At 41.8% G+C, this 16,202-nt stretch overlaps 1 protein-coding gene across 1 annotated transcript; it reads right to left on the bottom strand.

The window, feature by feature from the left end:
* Nucleotides 1-2,231: 2,231 nt before the first annotated feature.
* On the bottom strand, nucleotides 2,232-10,266 carry SMIM10L3 (small integral membrane protein 10 like 3). Its single transcript, XM_066198044.1, has 2 exons — nucleotides 10,058-10,266; nucleotides 2,232-8,605 (listed from the first exon to the last, which is right to left on the bottom strand). Exons 1-2 carry the CDS (start codon nucleotides 10,241-10,243, stop codon nucleotides 8,585-8,587), a joined length of 207 nt encoding a protein of 68 aa, XP_066054141.1. The 5' UTR covers nucleotides 10,244-10,266; the 3' UTR covers nucleotides 2,232-8,584.
* Nucleotides 10,267-16,202: the final 5,936 nt, after the last annotated feature.

Raw genomic sequence — 16,202 nt, 5'->3', positions numbered from 1 at the left:
ATGCTTTTACATTGAAGGAGGCAGAAATTGGAAATGGTGTAACTACTGTAGCTCTGGAGCAGGTCATACGTGCTTGCAGTCAGCATGCAGTACCTGGAATGCAGGGCTAAGATCTGAGAGGCCATTTAGGAATCCCTGCTGCAGAAAAGAGTTTTTTATGATACAAACCAAGACAGGATTACTGAGCTCAGGAGGGTTATTTGTGAATAACTTCCAGCTAAAGTGATTAAGGGCTTCAGCCACTAGTCCCAGGAAAAAAAGCAACAAAGAGCATCAAAAACATCCTGCTTGTCATTGCTGCCGGCTTTTTGTTCAATGAGCAAGAGGTCGGTGTTGGTTTTGGTCCTTTGCCCATGGGGGCACTTTTAACAAAACATAATACTTGAAAGAATTCCAAAATGTGTTTGTTTTTTTTTTCTTTTCTTTTCTTTGAACTACGAGGTTAAAGATAAATAAAGGAGTATTTTGATATGTCTAAAAAATACTTGTGGTAACAAATACACAAAGCACTTCCTAACCTTCAAGACTTACAAGTGCACTTTACAAACATGCCACAGTTCTTGATAACAAAAACTCCATCCAATACTTATATTTTTTAATGTAAGGTAAAGCACTCCATCCTCTTTTTAAAAAAATCCTCTCTCTGAGAAATGTGAATATCTTCAGCAGAATCTTTGGTACTTATGTTTGGTTTAAGGTTTTGGGGTTTTTAAATTTTAAGCTGCTATGATATCTGCCAGAAAAAGTCAGAGCCAAGAAATGTACTGAAAAGATAAATGTTGTGATGAGTGTAAATTGGTAAGAGGTTCCTCTGGCAATCTCAGATTTGCAGAGAGGAAATTTGGGCTCCTGTACAGATGAGTTGCTCTTACAGAATTCTGCAGTATGAGATGAACAAAGAGACTACCACAAAGTCATAGGCCACCAACTTAAATCTGGCTTCAAAGCATTTCAGATCCTAATAGGAAGGGATTTGGATATGCACAGAGTAACATGTCTTTTTTTTGAGTTCATTTGCAAAAGTGTTCAGAGTTTCTTACCATTCCCCCTTGCAGGTATCATGCCCAATTATATAAGTGTGTGTAAAACTACTGATAAACCATCTGAAAGTGATGACAACATGAGTAATTAAGGCTGTATCACGTCACTGTCACAGTGGGTGGCTGGAGCATCGTGGACAGACAAAGATTACAATTTACTACTTCATACAAATTCCGAAAGCCATGAGAAACCTACAGTGATGTGCAGGGAGCACTAATAGCACTTTCTTAGCCATGGAGGTCTAACCACATGCCAAAACTTTGTTAGATTTATTATATGCAGTTTTTTCCTCCCTTCTTTTTTTGTTTAAATGCTTGTTTTGGAGACAATGTGATCTCAGCATTCATCATTAAGAAAAAAAGTACACATTAATTTTGTACTCAGAGTATCAGCCTTTTCTTCACGGTTGCCAATACCAATTCTTTTCAGAATACAGCCCATAACAATACCGTTCTTCCTCAAAACTATCACTTGTGGCAGCAAGGGACCCCCAGACCAAACAAAAACGAAGTTTTTTGAGTCTAGAATCAAAAGGTCACCTGATAGCAGCTTTCAGAGGAGAGATCTCTGAAGAGTGAGTGGCTCCTGTTTTAATATGTTCTTTAATGTTCAACATTTAGCAGAGGATACATGTTTATTCTACACCCTTATTGGGAGTGTTTCATTCAGCAAAAACAAAAGCTGTGGTGTATCTGTTAACGTCATGGTGATTTTAACTGTGCAGAGAAGCACCCAGCAATGTTTATCCTGGATAATGTAAGAGAGTTGCTATGGCCATTACATGCATTTACCATGGTTTGCTTTCCCCTTTAAAATGAAGCTGTGCTGTAAGATTGGAGCTAGTTAGTTAGGAAGTACCTTGGAACTACATTGAAAGTAACTGGTTCGTTAAAGCTTCTCACTAAAGTGTGGAAAGAGAATGCCCATTAATGAATACTTGTGGTTGACATCATTAAACTAGCCTTGACTTCAAATACCAGATTTCTAAGATCAGGTAAAAGCATTGAACCCTTTTATTCCCACAGAGTTTTTGAAATCGTTTGGTTTCTGTAAACACGCATCTCTCAAATTGTACCTCTGAAAAAGCCAGTCCCTGGCTGACTTCACGTTGTCAGAAACACAGTCTCTTCAAGTACATCTGTACAATTTATACAGTGAAAGATTGGAATGAGAAGCACCAAAACTACCTCTTGTCTTTTAAAAAAGATTTTTATTTGTTTTTAAATAGCTTGACAAAACCCATCCATTGGAACTCTGAGTCCAATTGTAAACAGTTACAATACGTTACCGCTGTGTATTGATTTTGTACATTGACCTATTTGCAGTGACAATCCCTAAGACAAGGCAAACTGAAATGTACTGTACTAACAATGCCGTAACTGAAAATGCTCCAAAGACTGATGTGTAACTCCCTCCTGTGGTGTGAGCGAGCAGCTTCGCAGTCAACAGCTTCTGGCAGCTTGGGGAGCACTCCTGATATTCCAAAGTCTCTGTTCAGGTTTCAAGTCTACTATGGAAACTTCTCTCCCAAGTTAAAAGTGTCACAATGCATTTTTAAAATACATACAAAGTTGTAAACATATTTCTCTGGAACAAACGAAAAGGAAAAAAAAAAAAAGGTTTGCGCCAGCCTCCACCTCCCACATTGCAATAAAAAATATTTTTAAAAAAAGAGGGCCAAAGACAAAGGCCACAGACTAAATTTTTTCTGCAGGGATGATATCACAGTTTACAGGAAGTATTGAATATCAGCATTGAAAATTAGTCACCATCAGGTAGCAGAACCCATTTTCAAGAAATGGTTTCACTTAACTTCAAGTGATGAATCAGGCACTAAGTGTTTGATTTCCCTAGTTTTAAGAACAAAAGCTTAGATTAGATTTAGGTATTATGTTTGATAATAGCTAAAATTGACTACAAACAGAAAATTAAACACTGATACTTTTGAAAGTTTGGGTTTTGACCACTTCTGCTATCAGAAGGAAAGAATTTGCAAAACAGACTATACATATATAGAGATCATACAAATAAAATGGATTTTTTCAAAGCAGATTTTCTTTGTGGAAGTCCCTCTGGTCATTTTCTAAAATATTTTAGCTCTTAAATTTATTTCATCATTAACAATGAAATAACCATTTTATATCACTAATTCCAAAAAGACTAAGATAATTGAGATTTCGGGATGCAGTAGAGGGTTAATTTCAAAGTACAACAGGATTTGCTTTTACCAGTGCAGGTTGGTAAAATAACATTATTCTAGGACTTCTGTATTTATTACTCTTGTTTTCACACTGTCAGGAAGTTGATATCTGTGACCTTATAATCTAAGTGTGACAGGTGATCATAAATACCAGTATTTTCACAGGCAACAGTCAGTTTATTTTAAAGTTCTGTCAAGTGCAGCTCTTCCTTGAAGATTAGAGGCTCTGCAGTCTAAAAAGGGTTCTCCCCCTGCCCCAGTTACTGGCTGTGCATCACAGAAACAAGTGGCAGAACACTTTTTATTCTGTGCACTCTTAGGGAAAAAAAAAAAAAAGGTTTCAAAATATTCATGTGAATGTACTCTTTAATTTTTTGAAAAGTTACACTAAGTTCTAACCTTAATATATTTTGTAAGCCCCAAATTTAGCTGCAATTCTCAGCTGTCAGAGGTACCACATACTCAAATAATGGATTTTAATTAAAGCAGCTGTTTTGAAGAGAAAAAAAGCAGAAATATGTCACATTGACTCCATACTGCTCTGTCAGTTATACCACCTGTCATACACCCTAATGAGACACTATGGACTCTTATATCTCTACATGTTTTCTGTCAATTTGTAGTGCGTAATTAATTACAGGACAATGTTTCTGAGGTGGAACAAAATATCAGCATATGCTTATGCTGAGAAATTATAGGGAGAGAAATATATGCATGACCACGCCATAGAAACAAAAGGAGCAACCTGACAATAAGATTATATATTGGGAGAACACATGCAGGCTTACTTCTTCCAAAAATTAAATATGTATATCTATAAGTGGCAAAGGTGGAGAGAAGGAGAAAGGAAGCAAACTTTGGCAAAGTTTGAGAAAGTGCTGTCTTTATAGTCCTAATAATAACTTAAAAAAAAAAAAAGAGAAACAAACCACAAACAAACAACAAACCACCAAACCTCAAACAACAGCAAAACCAAACCCAACACTGAAAAAGCAAAAGGCTAAAAGGTGTCTACAGCTAGAACTGTCCCCTGTGCAGGATGATGCAGACACACGACTGCTGAGATTGCACTGGCTGAAACCACACGGAGAAGTAACACCACCATCTCTACTCCATTTTGCACTGCAACGTCAGAAAGTAAAGAAGCATTTGCATAAGCATCCCAACATCATACTGTGGTAAAACACTTTTTATCTACATGCAGAGCTCTGTGCACACACATTTTAAAGTATATTTTCTTTTCAAAGCAGTACACCATATAGTAAATTTTCACTCAAGTGTAACTACTAGGAAATTCTCTAAATACTGAGTATTTTTTTATTTCTTTTCTAATGGCAGAAATAAAACTTTGCTATGTAGTGCAGGAAGGATCTGGACACTAAACAATGAAATTTCAGATAGCACAAGTTGTTTAGTAGAACCCTGACATTTTGCTTAGAAATAACCTCTTCCTAGAGAAGGATGAGAGACAAAAATACAGAAATATGAAGGCAACTCCTGGTTGAGTATAAAGGTCCCTTACCCCTTCTAAGAATGCTGTTTTTCTGTACTATAATAATCATCTGAGACAGCCCTAACAGCACATTAACTCAGGCAAGTTTCCCACACTGGACACAGTGAAGCCATGAAACTCCACACAAACTGGTTCTTGGCCAAGACACCTTCCATCTTCTGAGATGAGTTAATATCAAAACAGCTGTAGGAAGAGAACAGTGGCCTAAACCATATAGTGTTACATTTACCTACAGTTTCAAAGGATGGATGCCATCCTTCAGGTTCCCTGTTCTCCTCCAGACAGGAAAAGCCATTTAAACATTGTCTCAGTCAGGGCAGGCAGTTCTATTAGTGCAAGAACAGCGCTTTCAATCCATGGCCTCCCCAGGCTTAAAGTGCAGTATATATAACATGAGATTTTAACATACCAAACTATGCTTTATTTGAATTTCAGAAGGAATGTTCAAGTTAAAATTACCTTTTAGGTTTTAAGCAATAAAATTCAAGGCAAGGTACATAAACTGTCTTCAAATGGATTCAATCCACTTATTTAAGTACTCTTTGTATCTTATGTTCAATATACATATAATACACAACAAACATCCATCATTTCACTGTACTGTATTTAAGGTGATCCTGTAATAAGTGATGAAAGGCCACACACTCAAACAAGACTTTGCTTAAAACAGGACTGCATTAGCTGGACTGTGGTACATAACACAATTCAATATTCCAAGATCTCCTCCTCCAGAGGCCTGTCATTGATAAGGAGAAACCCTTGGCACTCTGCTGCACACACTTTGAAATTCTAGTTTATTGGTGGTGTCTCTCATGTTTCATTTTCCCCCCCTTTGAAATCACCATAAAAAAAGGTGCATTAAAAACTGGATCGATGTTTTTATGCCTTTACGCTTGCCTATTAACCTGACAATCTCACCTACAAGTTCTTGTAGAGAACTATGGTTCCCTAAACATGTTCCCAGATGACATAGAGCAGAGAATGTTCCAGGCCAAACCAGTCAGCTGCAAAAACAAGGTCTCAAGTAACAACTGCAGGTACAGCTGTGCCAATTGATCCTTTGTACAGAAAGTCCAAGCACTCAAGTTCTGGGTGCAGGACTGTGTTCATGCACATCTTAAGGTAAGGCTCACCATACAGGGAGGGTATGTGAAGCTGCTTAGAGAGATTAATATGGAGTTGCACAACGTTGTCTTTAGCAGTCAAGCTAGCTTAAACAGGCTCCAACCCCTCCCTGCCTTCATTCCTCTGTCCTCGGCTCTGCTAAGTGTTTTTTTGGGTCAAGATACAGGCAGACAGCAGCTTAACACCATAACTCCAAGCCACAGACATTTGGAGAAGTGCCTTTGTTTCTGGTGTTCTGGGATGTCAGATCCACATCACTTCAGGAATCTCAAACCTCTGCAACACCACATGTTAACTCGTGGTAATACCACTCACTACAAGGCTGAATTCCAGCAGTGGAGATGAGAGTGAATGGTTTGACTGAGAGGGAACTGTTGCTGTTGGAATTACTTACAATACATAATCGAGAATTACTTTGGGGCTTTCAGTCACTTCATGACAGGTAATTGCATGGTTAAAAGTCTACAAGCGAAACAATCATTTAAATGCACACCAGGGAAAAGTTCTTTTCTAAATTAAATTAAGTGGCTTTTCATCTCTTAGCATCCAAAAGAAACAGTCAGCCAATGGGGATCATGAAAACACGACATATCATTTAACATAAAAAGTAATGTATCTTATTTTCAGCACTCAAATAAAATTTAAAAATTTCAACGCTTCTCTCCCTAAGACTGATAACCAGCATCTCATCTTCATAATCAAGGACTTCTCTACACATGTGTGCTAACAGTCCAGTAACTACCACACTGGAAACTCTACCGGCTTTCCAGGTAAGTCCAGTTCAAACTAAATGCAACATCACTTCCTCTCCTTCCAAGATGAAGCAAGACCAGCTGGCAAAAAGGATACCTAGTGTGTGAATCACTGCTGTGGCTTTACTCCATATTAAGTCCTCACTTTTAAGTCAGAGTCAAGGGGAAGCTGAAAATGCATCCTAACCCACACACCAATACCTCCCTCTTTATGTGAACCCTTAGAGCACATTAAGCCGATCTACAGCAACGCCCCTGCTGAGAATTTTGGACATTGAGTTCAAAGTTTGACCTACTGCACAATGAGTTCCTCCACTGAAGTGCCAACAGGAGTCTATTCTTCAAGATTCTATTCACCAGCAGCTCTGTGGATTCCAGCATTCCTGCCCTGTTCTTTGGCAAACCTCATTGCCAGAAGCCTGTCCCAAAGCCAAAGTCAACAGGCCCAGAAGTTATTACTGTACTTCAGCTGTAACAATCACTTTTTCAAGGAAAAAAAAAACTGGTTTAGAAAGTTGTTTACAGTGTCTATTGTAGCACAATAAAGCTCACAAGATATTGTTAAATTAGAGCAGTACCTTCCTGGGAAAGGAACACTGCTGAGAATTACGCTGTATTGAAGACCACCCTCCCAACAGCTTTCCAGTTCAAAGTGTTCTAAGGACTGACACATTAGCGGCTGTTGGATTCAGAGCAGGAATTCAATTCTACAAGAAACAAGTTTCATTGGAAATGGGTATAAATAGTAATAGCCAGAACACTCCACTAATACAAACTCTATAGTAAACAAAGGATCTGTGCTAATCAAATTGGGTTCTAGTTTAGTGTTAACAGCAGACCTGCAGAAGTCCCAGAGTCTGAAGATTATGAAGTTCTTTACACTCAGATGCAGCTATTCCTTATTAAAAAAAAGTCCCTATTCTTCCAACAGCCAGTTTAACTAGCAATTATACAACTATAGTTTTTACTTCAGCTATCTAATTCTCACTAAAACCTGAACTGTAACCTTGTCTCTCTTATTTTCTGCTAATATTAAAAATAGTAGTTATTAAAATCTCAGAACTTTTTTACTTTCACTACTGCATACCAGAGACCTGCTAGTGCAAAAGCTAGCACAGAGATTACTAGCTGTATGATGTGAAAATTATTAGTCACACATTGTATATTCAAAAGCATTTGCTTGTATCCAAGTGTTTGCTCTGAAGATACAAGGTTTAAGGAACAAAGAAAAAAACGTGGTTTCTGGTTGTTTGAGAGTCCCATAGCAGATTTGTTCAGAGAGGCAACTGGATTAGAACAGGGATCAGGAAGTCCACCAAGCTCCAATGCTTTAAAAAATACAAACTGCAATTCATTCTCTTTGCTACTGCTCATTTCTAATTCCAGAAACAACAGGTTTTTATTATACTGCAAATTTCCCAGCCAAAATTGTGCAAAACATACAAAGTTGTCTCCTGGGCAGCATGAGCTGAAGTCTCCAGAAATGCTCCAAGCTTCTTCCAGCCAGCCTGTTACTGAAATGCCACCAATGCAGTGAGAAACCCTATTGAGACTGTCTTTCCCAGAAGAAAAATGCAGATGAAATGAATCCTTCCAAGGAGCAGCTGCACTTGAGTTCGTCCCTGCTGATTCACTGAAACTCAGAGGCATTTCCTTGCCAACAGAAGACAGAGGTATAGTATTAAAGAGAGAACAATTCCTGGTGTTATATAATTCTTGTAAACGGCTATGATTTTGAGAACTGTCCAACATGGAATGCACATGTGTCAGATGAGCTGCTAGCTTGTGATGATCTGGGCCATTGTCACATACTCCTTTCTGGGTAAAATCTTCTTTCTTCATAGTCCTAGAGCACGCGAGCACAGCTTTGCTGCTTCACAACAGGCTGGATTTGAAGAAGTGTGACTGACTCCAGTTGCAGCATACAGCAGAAGCAGCACACCAAGTCACAAGTCAATGGATCTCAATATGGACCTAAAGAGAAAGAACACACGAAGTTACTACACTGATAACCCAGTTTACTGCTTCCCAGTGTATTGAAAAACTTAAAATCTTTCACATAAAGAATAACTCAGCTACAGAAAGTAACAGTTGTCCCCACAGACAAGTCTCCCTACAGGCTGCTTAGGCACATCCAGAGGGGTAGGAAGTATGCCCAAGTACCAGCTGCTCCTCTGTAGTTTCAGTTTAATCTGCTACAAGCTCTCTCTTGGTGACAGGCATGAAAGTGAGTCAGCAAACGAGCAGCCAGAGAGATTCGCTGTGTAACAGCAGCGTTTCCCTTAACCAATAGAAACACAGGCTGGGACTGATTAGAGGCTTAACATGAAAGGTTAATATGAAAGTAATCCTCCTGTAAACAGAAGTGCGAGCTGAAATCAGACACACAACACTGGAAATCAACAATCCACCGTGAACAGCTTCCCAGAGGGAACTGGCCAGACTGGCTGCCCCAGCACAGTTAGTGGGTATCAGCTGGAGCACAAAGGACAAGCTGGTGCTGTTCCAGGAGAACCATTCTGTACCAACACTGATAATGAGCCAAGCAAAGGCTTTTTCAGCTACCCAGGTTACTAAGCCACGTGTACAACTCCTGGCCATCTGACTCACTTTCAAGCTTCAGAATTGTAAGGCAAATCCCAAAAACAAAAATAGGAGACGCATTTTGACCTCTTCCCGTTTCAAATTATCTTTTGCAAGTTACAAACTGCAACCAGACTTGTTTTTCAATCCTTGGCCACTGGCCAAATGTCAAAACTTTCATTACAGCAATGTTTACGAGGAGAAAGACTGTCCAATCCTTGGCTAGAACAGATGTTTGTAGTGACAGTGCACTGACTGCTTCTGTTGCCAGTTAAGTTAAAAGTGAATCTTTCATGCAATCACAAAAACAATGAAACGTCAGCCCTACAACAGGTCAAAGCTGTGCTAGAGAGTTCCACGTTTTGTAGAAACAGGCTCAAAACAGGAGAGACACAAATTAAATGTGAACTATCGTTTTTATGCAATACCATTGCTATTTCAAACTGACTGCATTTTCCGTGTTGTTTGCTCCTTACAAGGTGTCAGGACCGTGCTATCAGAGTGCAGATATTCACAATTTATTCCCAGTTTTTAAATCAACTATGGTTTGGGAAAAGGCACAGGAAAGCGGAACGTCGGCTGCTAACACGCAGAGCAGGCGGCACAGGGGGCAGTCGCAGCTGGCCAGCGGCAAGGGCAATGCTCCGGGGCCGCATCCGTGCACAACGCCAGCGACACTGCCCCGGGGACACCGGGCAGGGCACAGCCCCCGCCCCGGCGCCGGGCCGGGCACTCGGCCGGGCGCGCTCCGCCGTTACCCGGGGCAGCGGCTGCGAACCGCGCCCGGGCCCGGCCGGTGACTCCGGGACACGAGCCCGCCCCGGCCCCGCCGCCCCCGCCCACCTGCAGCCGCACGTTGAGCATCATGGAGGCGACGATGTAGAGGTAGGGGAAGTTGATGCGGAGCTTCCAGGCCAGGTCGAAGAAGATGAGGAGGGTCCTGGTGAGCCCCTTACAGAACACGCCGTAGGACCTGGCCGCGGCCGACTGGGAGAGCCTGGCAGCGAGTGCGGACAGAGCCGCCGCCATAAACCCGCCCCCGCTCCCGCGGCCGCGCCGCGCCCGGGCGCCGCCGCCGCCTCCCCGCGCTGCGCGTGCCCGCCGGGCGGGGCGCGCGGCCGGGCGTCAGCACCGCGCCTGCGCCGGGCGGGCCGGGCCGGGCTGCCGCAGCGCGCCGCTCTGAGCGCCGCGCATGCGCAAGAGGGGGGCGGGGCGCAGGGGCATACGGACCGGGACCGGCCCCGCCCCCTCACGGGCCGCCCTGAGGCGCCGCCGCCCCGGCCCCGGCGCGGCCCCGTGTGGGTGTCGGGGGATCGTCGAGGCCACGTGTTATCCCTGCACAGGACACTCCCCAAAAATCCCGCGATGTGCCTGAGAGCGCTGTCCGGACGCTTCTTGAACTCTTGTCAGGTTTGGTGCTGTGATCACTCCGCTGGGGAGTCAGTTCCAGCCCCACCACCCTCTTGGGGAGGAGCCTTGTACTGACGCCCACTGATAGCAGGGACAACTCCTTCACCAGCTGCTGGGTTATAACAGTGTTGCACACAGAAACACGTTAAAAAGGCACAACACAGGTATTTTTAATCAGTTTGTTTAAGGCTGGATCTCACAATAATTCAAAATACCCAGGTACCAGCAGTAAGAAGAAATACCCCAAAATAGCCAGCTGCATCCCTTGTAAGACAGAAAGAAGGTGGTTGATGTATGCCACTGTTAGCCTGGAGTGTTTTACAAACAGAACGGTTTTGTAATTTTTATATTTAGAATGTGGGGAATAAATCAAATATCTTATTTTGAGAAGTTTTCCCCTTCACCAAAATTGTAACTTAGCAGCTTATCAGTATAAAATCACTGGGAAAAAACAAAACAAAACAAAACAAAAAAAAAACCCACACAAAAAAAAAAACCAAAACAAAACCACTGTAGATTTTAATACAATTTGTATATTATATTTATGCTAAAAAAGTAATTTTCTATTTATTTATCTCTTACCCTTAAAAGTTCTTCAGAATTTCCACAAGTCGTCCCAGTGACTGACAGATTCCAGAATATATCATCACTTTTTTGACAATTTTCTTATTTCTGCAATAAATGTGCATTTCTGTCTCAAATGTTGACCATGCTCTATTATGAACCCCTGATTTTAATTTCTGGCTTTGATCTAATGTGTTATTTGAAGCTGTCTGGGTTTTGTCTTGCTTTCCACTCCAAGAGAAGCTGTTCAGCTGGGATGTGAGTCACAGCTGGGCAGCATTGCAGGGGGAAGTGGGCTTCTTCCCATTCCATCTGTTCTCAGACAAACCGACCACAGAAGCTTTGGTCCATTTTTAGGTCCTAGCTCTGCTGAAGTGCATAAGCTTGTCTGCAAGTCTGGAGCAAAACAAACACCAAATCTTTCTAAGGAAATCAGGGGCCAGATCACAGCTTGTAGCTTTTGGTTTTATCCATGTGAAAAATGACTGGACAATGGCAGGCACCAAAACTAATAATATCAAATGGGCTTGTGTCATGATCAAGCCTTTATATCCTTTTTCTTAGTGTTTTAAGGCTCATTTCTGTGAAATGCTTGATGCCAAGATAGGCAGAAGTTGAGGGGCACTTGCAGCTTACATGTCTGTGGGTTTGAGCACTGCCTCACCTCACGACATGATGTGATGCCTGTAAAAGGCTTATTCCCCTATTTCTGCTGAGGGAGTTCCAGTGATAAAGAACTGAAGAGACACAGAGAGAAGTCTCAGGTCCTTGTTTATAAATATATAATGATGCCTCTATTCCAAAAAAGCTCACAGCCATAAACAGGGATTACTGTGTGTAGTCCCATGGCCTTCAACAACAGTTGAAGCACTGTAGTTACTGCTTGCTAAACCTGAGGGCAGACATCAGTGAATGCAAAGCCTTATGTGGTTTTTGTAACTGAAATTCCTGACAGAAGAGAGATTTATCAGAAGCTACCTAAAGAAAATACAGGACTTGTTTCTGTTTTATACACATACCAGAGAAATCATCTATGCTAGAATCACATGAATGGGATGCACTTATTTTACTGTGCTTTATTATTAATGTAAAGGTTTACATACTAACATTTTATTTACATACTAACGTTTTATTTTCATGCTTCTTTAATCTGTTCTCTCTGATGCAGCAAATGCTGACATTTAAAAGTTGTGGTTCCTTTTTTATTGCTGGCTTTGGTTCCTCTAGAGCAGACTGACTGCTATATTTGAACAGTGTACATATCACATGGAAGTACAGGGTTTTTTCAGCACTCAGGAAACTGATCATGCCAAAACTGTTTGCCTGGAATATCTATCCATTACTTGTGGATTAGAATATTTTCTAACATTAATTTTATGTCATGGTACATGCCCAAGTTCAGTGAAGATACTCTGAATTTCCTCCACAGCAATAGTGTCACTTCCCCCAATTAAAAGTCTGTGGTCCATTAGCTTGACAAAGAAATATCAACTAAAGAATTCAAACATCATTAAGCAAAAAACTTGGAATCTCAGGCAACTGTTAGGTGAGAAGCTTTAAGTGGTAGCTAGTGTTCAAACAGCTGGAATAAGTTCTGCTGTCTGGATTTAAAAACAGGAGGGCAAAGGGGCTCAGAGAGTGACAGGCCAGAAAGGTGGATAACACCACAGGTGGAACTAGAGTCCAGGAAGGAATTTTGGATGCCCACTGCTGTCTGACATTGACTTCTTTCTTGTACCTAATACTACACCATTCAATACCTGACTTTTACCACCAACTCAGATTAGGGTCAAGCCTTAATGATAGTTCTTAAAGAAAATTATGTCAGCTATTATAAGATGAAAAAGCATCTGGGAACCCCGTTTTCTCCAGTAAGTCTCTGGGGTTTTTTGTGATGTTTGGGGATGGTTTTTTGCTTCTGATTTTAATAGAAATTATCTAAAGAGAGAAGAGTGCAATATGCTGAAAACCTTAATCCACCCTCTGCCAGTTCACACCTTTGCTTCACGTAAAATTGGCTTTTACACTTCAGTCCAAGCCCAGGTTTCCAGTGATTGTGAATTCCAATTACAGCTTTTCACCTTAAACCAGTTTTCCCATTGCTGTTAAGGACAGAAGGTTACTTTTGACCTCAGTATTGTACACGCTGTGTCCTGGAGGCAGCTGAAGAGAACCGCTGTCAGCAGGGGGTGTCATCTGCCGGTAAGGGAGCACACCTATGGATCACTGCCAGGTATTCTGCTGGTTTCCTGGACAAAGTGTGTACTGGGCCTTCTCTACTTCTCTGCGGCTGCATTAATGAGCTGTCGGTTACCGAGCACAGTAATAGCTGGGGATGAAAGATACTACAGAAGTGCAAATAATTATTGTCTCTGTAATGTTGATCGTCCGTGTCATGGTGAGTAGAACTTCCTAGTGTTGCATCAGCGTGATTACCCTGCCACTCCCCATCCACAAAGGAGAATAATCCTCCCTCAGTGCCAGCACACAATACACACATTCAGGCAGTATCCCAAACAATCTTAAATAACGATTTCTTCTTGATGTCTAAGAAAAAGGCTTTCAACAGCAATTGTGATGGTGAGAGAAGACAAGGTGATAAGAGCATGGAATAATATTAAGCCTGATCTAAGCCTCAGCTGTATGATTAATGATTTTATCAGAGGTGTGGAAGGATTTATAATGGGTTATTGTCACTGCCATTCATTATTTCTTCCATCCTACTCCTCTGTGAGGTGCATTTGTGACTATTCTGTACACAACTCAGCACTGCAGTCATGTATCAAACTGAGAATTCTTCTAATAAGTTGTTATTAACTTCTCACTCCTTTGCCTTATGTTTCATCCTGTAAGTTTATCTTGTTAAACTAATGTTTCAAAATAATCCGTGTTGCTCTCTCTTATCATTCTCAGGGGAAAATTCTTACCCGCAAAGAGCTGAGTATTTGTAGCATGATGTAAGTTATCTTTTTCTCTATTAAAAAACCCCCATACTAGGTAAACCAGAAAACATTCAAGAATGAAATAAAATGTAGCTGGCATATAGTAATATTTCACAATAGAATAATTATCACATCGTATTTTAAGGAGCATACACACAATTGTCTGCCAGGGCAAATAAAGCTACTGTAAGAGAGATATCAGCTACGATTTCACATGCAAAATTTTAAAAATTCCAAATGGCCTTTTTTGTAACGTTTGAGGGAATAAATATTTATGGATGTGTGGAGGAAAATTTTCTAAATATGTTGCCATTATCATCATCTACCCAAACTGTAATATTTTTTTGAATAACTAACAGTGCGTATTTCTCTAGGTATTTTCTAATATTATGAATTATATACCAAATTCAGTATAAAATTGTCTATTTAAAATCTATTTAAACCGTGCCCTGTGTTTTAACTTCTTTTTGGCAGTGCAAAACAATCGATCCCAAAACAGCAGGGTGGATGAGCACTGAAAAGAACATCTGTAAAAAGATAATGCTTGTTTCATGACAGGATCATAAAACAATTTGTGCTAAAGTGTTTTGTCTGTTACAGCCTTCATCCTTTTTTTTTTTTTTGTGCTATTCGGTAATTATATTGTAAATGCTGTTGTACCTCTTTTTCATAGGAAAGGTTCTAATCATCCCTCTGTTATACACTGGATAAAAAAAGGACGAGTGAAGGAGGACATAGGTAGTGGAAAATCAGAAGCAGTTTTACATGTCCCTCGAATCTTCCCTTGCGCTGGGTGTGACATCAGTGGTGCTGTTCCGTTCTGTGCAGATCTCAGAGGCCCCAGAGGCTGCAGCAGCCGCCGGGAGCAGCAGGAGCGCGGGGATCCTGCCCACACCTCCCTCCTGCAGCTCCCTCCTGCTGGCTGCAGATCCGATACCAGGCCATTGGCAGCGGCAGAGGCTTGGCGCTGAAGATATTTAGCTTAAGTGACAACTCATTTCAGCTTCCATCTGTGTGAGGGAACAACGGATATACAAGTGTTGCAAAAATAGCCTTTCGGTTCACAGTGATAGTCAGGATTTTCTCTCTGATGGGAAATATCTGAGAATTATCTCTGCTCAATGAAAGAAAAATGAAAGAGACTTACTGTCTTGGAATGCTCTGTCCACTGATGAAGTTGCATTGTGTGGTATCAAAATAATTTAGAAATGTTCTGAAATTAAGAGGAGAGATCAAGTTGCTGGAAAACCACCCCCGAAGGTGGTTTCATTCATCCTCACTTTGCAGGAGCAGTGTTTGCACGGGTCCTCACCCCACACTTCCTTCCAGGAGCAGATGGCAATGCAAGCAAAGGGAACAGTGCTGCTGTGCATCAGCCCGACCAGGACGTGCTCCGGCGAGTAGAACTATGGCAAGAACTAATTGTAGAAATTAACACTTGGGATCATCAGACCTGCTCTGCTTGACTTCTGCTTCACTATTTCATGGAAATAACTGGTTTGCTTGAGGGGAAAAAAGAGACCCAAAACTCTGTGAGGCCTGACAATCCCTGAGTTGTCCCATCTTGAGAAGACTGGACATACACTGATCTAAAACTTGCCAGCACAATTAACGTCACACACAGCGTATCAAGAGGAGGGAGGCTGGTGCGAAGATCCGTGGCTGAACGGAAACAGTCTGGCTCTGCAGTGGTGGCACAGTGTGAGGGATGGTCCCACGGCCTGGCTGAGGAAGATGGGCACCTGCCCACAGCAGCAGAGGGCGAACTTTGCGGTGACCTGAGTTACACGTGTTCAGTACGCCTGTGGGGTAAACACATCATTAACGTGTTTCAGGAGATGCCAAGAATGAGGTTGCTGGGCGTGACAGACGGGCTACATGGTGGTGTCAAAGGCAGCTCTGTGTTCGAGAGACTTGTTAGACGCGACAGGGCTGCTGCGGTGCGATGCCCAGCCTCCTGTCCCTGCCCGGGCCGCGGGCTTGTGGCAGCAGTGCCAGCGCTGACATCCCGCTCAGAACGGCTCCGCCTGAACGCATCCTACACGGATCAGGGCCGGGGCCGCGCTACCGAC

Source organism: Chamaea fasciata, unplaced genomic scaffold (genome assembly GCF_029207755.1).
Source record: "Chamaea fasciata isolate MVZ Bird 193981 ecotype frontalis unplaced genomic scaffold, bChaFas1.0.hap1 SCAF_16, whole genome shotgun sequence".
Lineage (NCBI taxonomy): Eukaryota > Metazoa > Chordata > Aves > Passeriformes > Sylviidae > Chamaea > Chamaea fasciata.
This window is presented reverse-complemented; position numbering and strand designations above follow the sequence as displayed.

Coding starts and splice junctions, on each gene's coding strand:
- SMIM10L3 (XM_066198044.1), bottom strand. CDS start 10,243: ATGGCGGCGGCTCTGTCCGCACTCGCTGCCAGGCTCTCCCAGTCGGCC. Junction 8,606..10,057: donor TGCTCAACGTGCGGCTGCAG/GTGGGCGGGGGC, acceptor CTTTCTCTTTAG/GTCCATATTGAGATCCATTG.